General features: G+C 39.3%; 1 protein-coding gene across 1 annotated transcript; it reads left to right on the forward strand.

The window, feature by feature from the left end:
* sst1.2 (somatostatin 1, tandem duplicate 2) lies at nucleotides 1–1,161 on the forward strand. Its single transcript, XM_055197091.2, has 2 exons — nucleotides 1–372; nucleotides 844–1,161. Exons 1-2 carry the CDS (start codon nucleotides 223–225, stop codon nucleotides 1,051–1,053), a joined length of 360 nt encoding a protein of 119 aa, XP_055053066.2. The 5' UTR covers nucleotides 1–222; the 3' UTR covers nucleotides 1,054–1,161.
* Nucleotides 1,162–2,104: the final 943 nt, after the last annotated feature.

The raw sequence follows: 2,104 nt of genomic DNA on the forward strand, positions 1-2,104 counted from the left end.
TCACTTGCGTTATCTTAATGAGAGAGAATCCCATTAGTGGGGGACCAGAAGAATCGAAAAGCTTTATGACATCACAATCCACCATCACCCAGCAACCTAGGCAGCTGTCAGTCAACGGTGGGTACGGAGGGAGAGTTTAAAAAGAGCACCTCGGGTATTGGAGCTTCCAGAACCGTCGACTGGCAAGACGCAATTGAAGAGCGGACCGGATCAGAGTTTGAGATGAGACTGTGTGAGTTTCAGTGCTACTTGGTCCTGTTGGGTCTGTCTGTGCTATGTGACCGTGGCACCGATGCCCAGCTGGAACCAGACATAAATCTTCGCCATCACAGACTTCTTCAGAGGGCACGAGCCATTGGATTGGCCACACAGGTCAGTCCTACAATATACATTGAAAGAAATCTGTTTTATCACCCTTTTTTCATTATCTGTGTTCATATCTCCATCCAGTGTTCTTGTAGCTCATGGTTGAGCATGGCACTTGCAATGAAAGTTTTTCTGTATTGATGGATTTTGGTCCAAAATAAATTTGATTTACAGGATTTAAATCAAACCTATATGACATTTATGAATACACAACTTTAGTGGCAATTGTAAATCATGATGTTTGGTTGGATTATGACTCAAGTTGAATTTAAATTTAGTTTAAAGAAAAAATTACAATCCTCATGTAATACTTAATTCTCTCTCTCTCTCTCTCTCTCTCTCTCTCTTCAAAATCCCTTTCATCTTATTGAGTCCCCTTATGTGCTGTATAAGTTAATGAATTCTCACAATTACCATTATCAGACATTTTCACAGGTGTTTTTACAGGAAATGAATTTTAATGTCTCTCATTTTCAGGACTGGACAAGAAAAGATTTGGAGGAACTTCTGTCTGCTCTGTCTGTGCCTGAGATGGAGGTTCGTGAGAATGATGTCTCCCCAGCGGGCGCAAATGAGGATCTGCGTATGGAGCTGGAGCGTTCTGCAGAGAACACAAACGCCCTCCCGCCTCGCGAACGCAAAGCAGGATGCAAAAACTTCTACTGGAAAGGCTTTACTTCCTGCTGAGGCCATAATTCACATCAGATAACGATTAACTCGCTCTCAAATCTTTATGCTAAACCATAGTGGTCAAATCTGTGAGTTGATTGTAAGTTAATAAAATATACAATAATGTTTTATTGTTGGTGGTGTAGTTGTTCCACACTGTAAATAATAAAGGTGCTAACAGGGTTCTTCATATAGTGATGCTGTAGTAGAAGAATCAGTTTTGGTTGCTCAATGAACCTTAAAAGAACCATTTTTATCTTACCTTTTTATTGTCTGAAAAACCTTTTAACTTTTATACTTTTAAACATTTTTATGGAACCAAACAGACCCCCAAAAAAATCTTTCTTTTATGAGTGTATGTGGTTAAATATTAACTACATGCTTTTACATTTGAGCACGAAATCAGTGGCAGATTGTGACTGCTCATTCGAGGGGCGCTAATTCAAAATAAGTGTTCGGAGTGTCATGTGTGTTGCTTGCGTTTTCAAAATATGTGTTTGTTGCGTCATGTGAACCATGTGTATCACGTGTTTTGTCAAAATAAGTGCCTGCTGCACACGCGTCAAAACCGTTTATGATAAAAGAGATGCTCACGCTCACAAAATACACGCAAGACACTCACTTAACAGTAAACTCTGATTACGCATGAGATTATGCGAGTAACTGGCAAACACAAGCGTCTCTTTTATCATAAACCCTTTCGACGCGTCTGCAGCAGGCACTTATTTTGATAAGACACGTGATGCACATAGGTTCACTCGACGCGCCAAACACATATTTTGAAAAAGGGAACCACACACATGACGGCTACATACATGTTGCGTCGAACTTCACATCGAGCGTCCTCGAAAAAAGAAGTCACTGGCCGCCACTGTCGCAAATAATGGTCATAAACCTTGAACTTTTAAGAAGTGGTTTTCACTATTTTAAAGGTTTTTGCCATTAAAATAACCTTTAGTGCAGATCTGGCATTAAAAATCAAATAAAAATAATAATTGTTTGCTCTATCTACTAAAACTAATTAGTTTGTGTGAGGATTTTGTTTATAGAAATGGTTAGGTTTACGATA

The sequence above is a fragment of the Misgurnus anguillicaudatus genome, chromosome 24 (genome assembly GCF_027580225.2).
Source record: "Misgurnus anguillicaudatus chromosome 24, ASM2758022v2, whole genome shotgun sequence".
Lineage (NCBI taxonomy): Eukaryota > Metazoa > Chordata > Actinopteri > Cypriniformes > Cobitidae > Misgurnus > Misgurnus anguillicaudatus.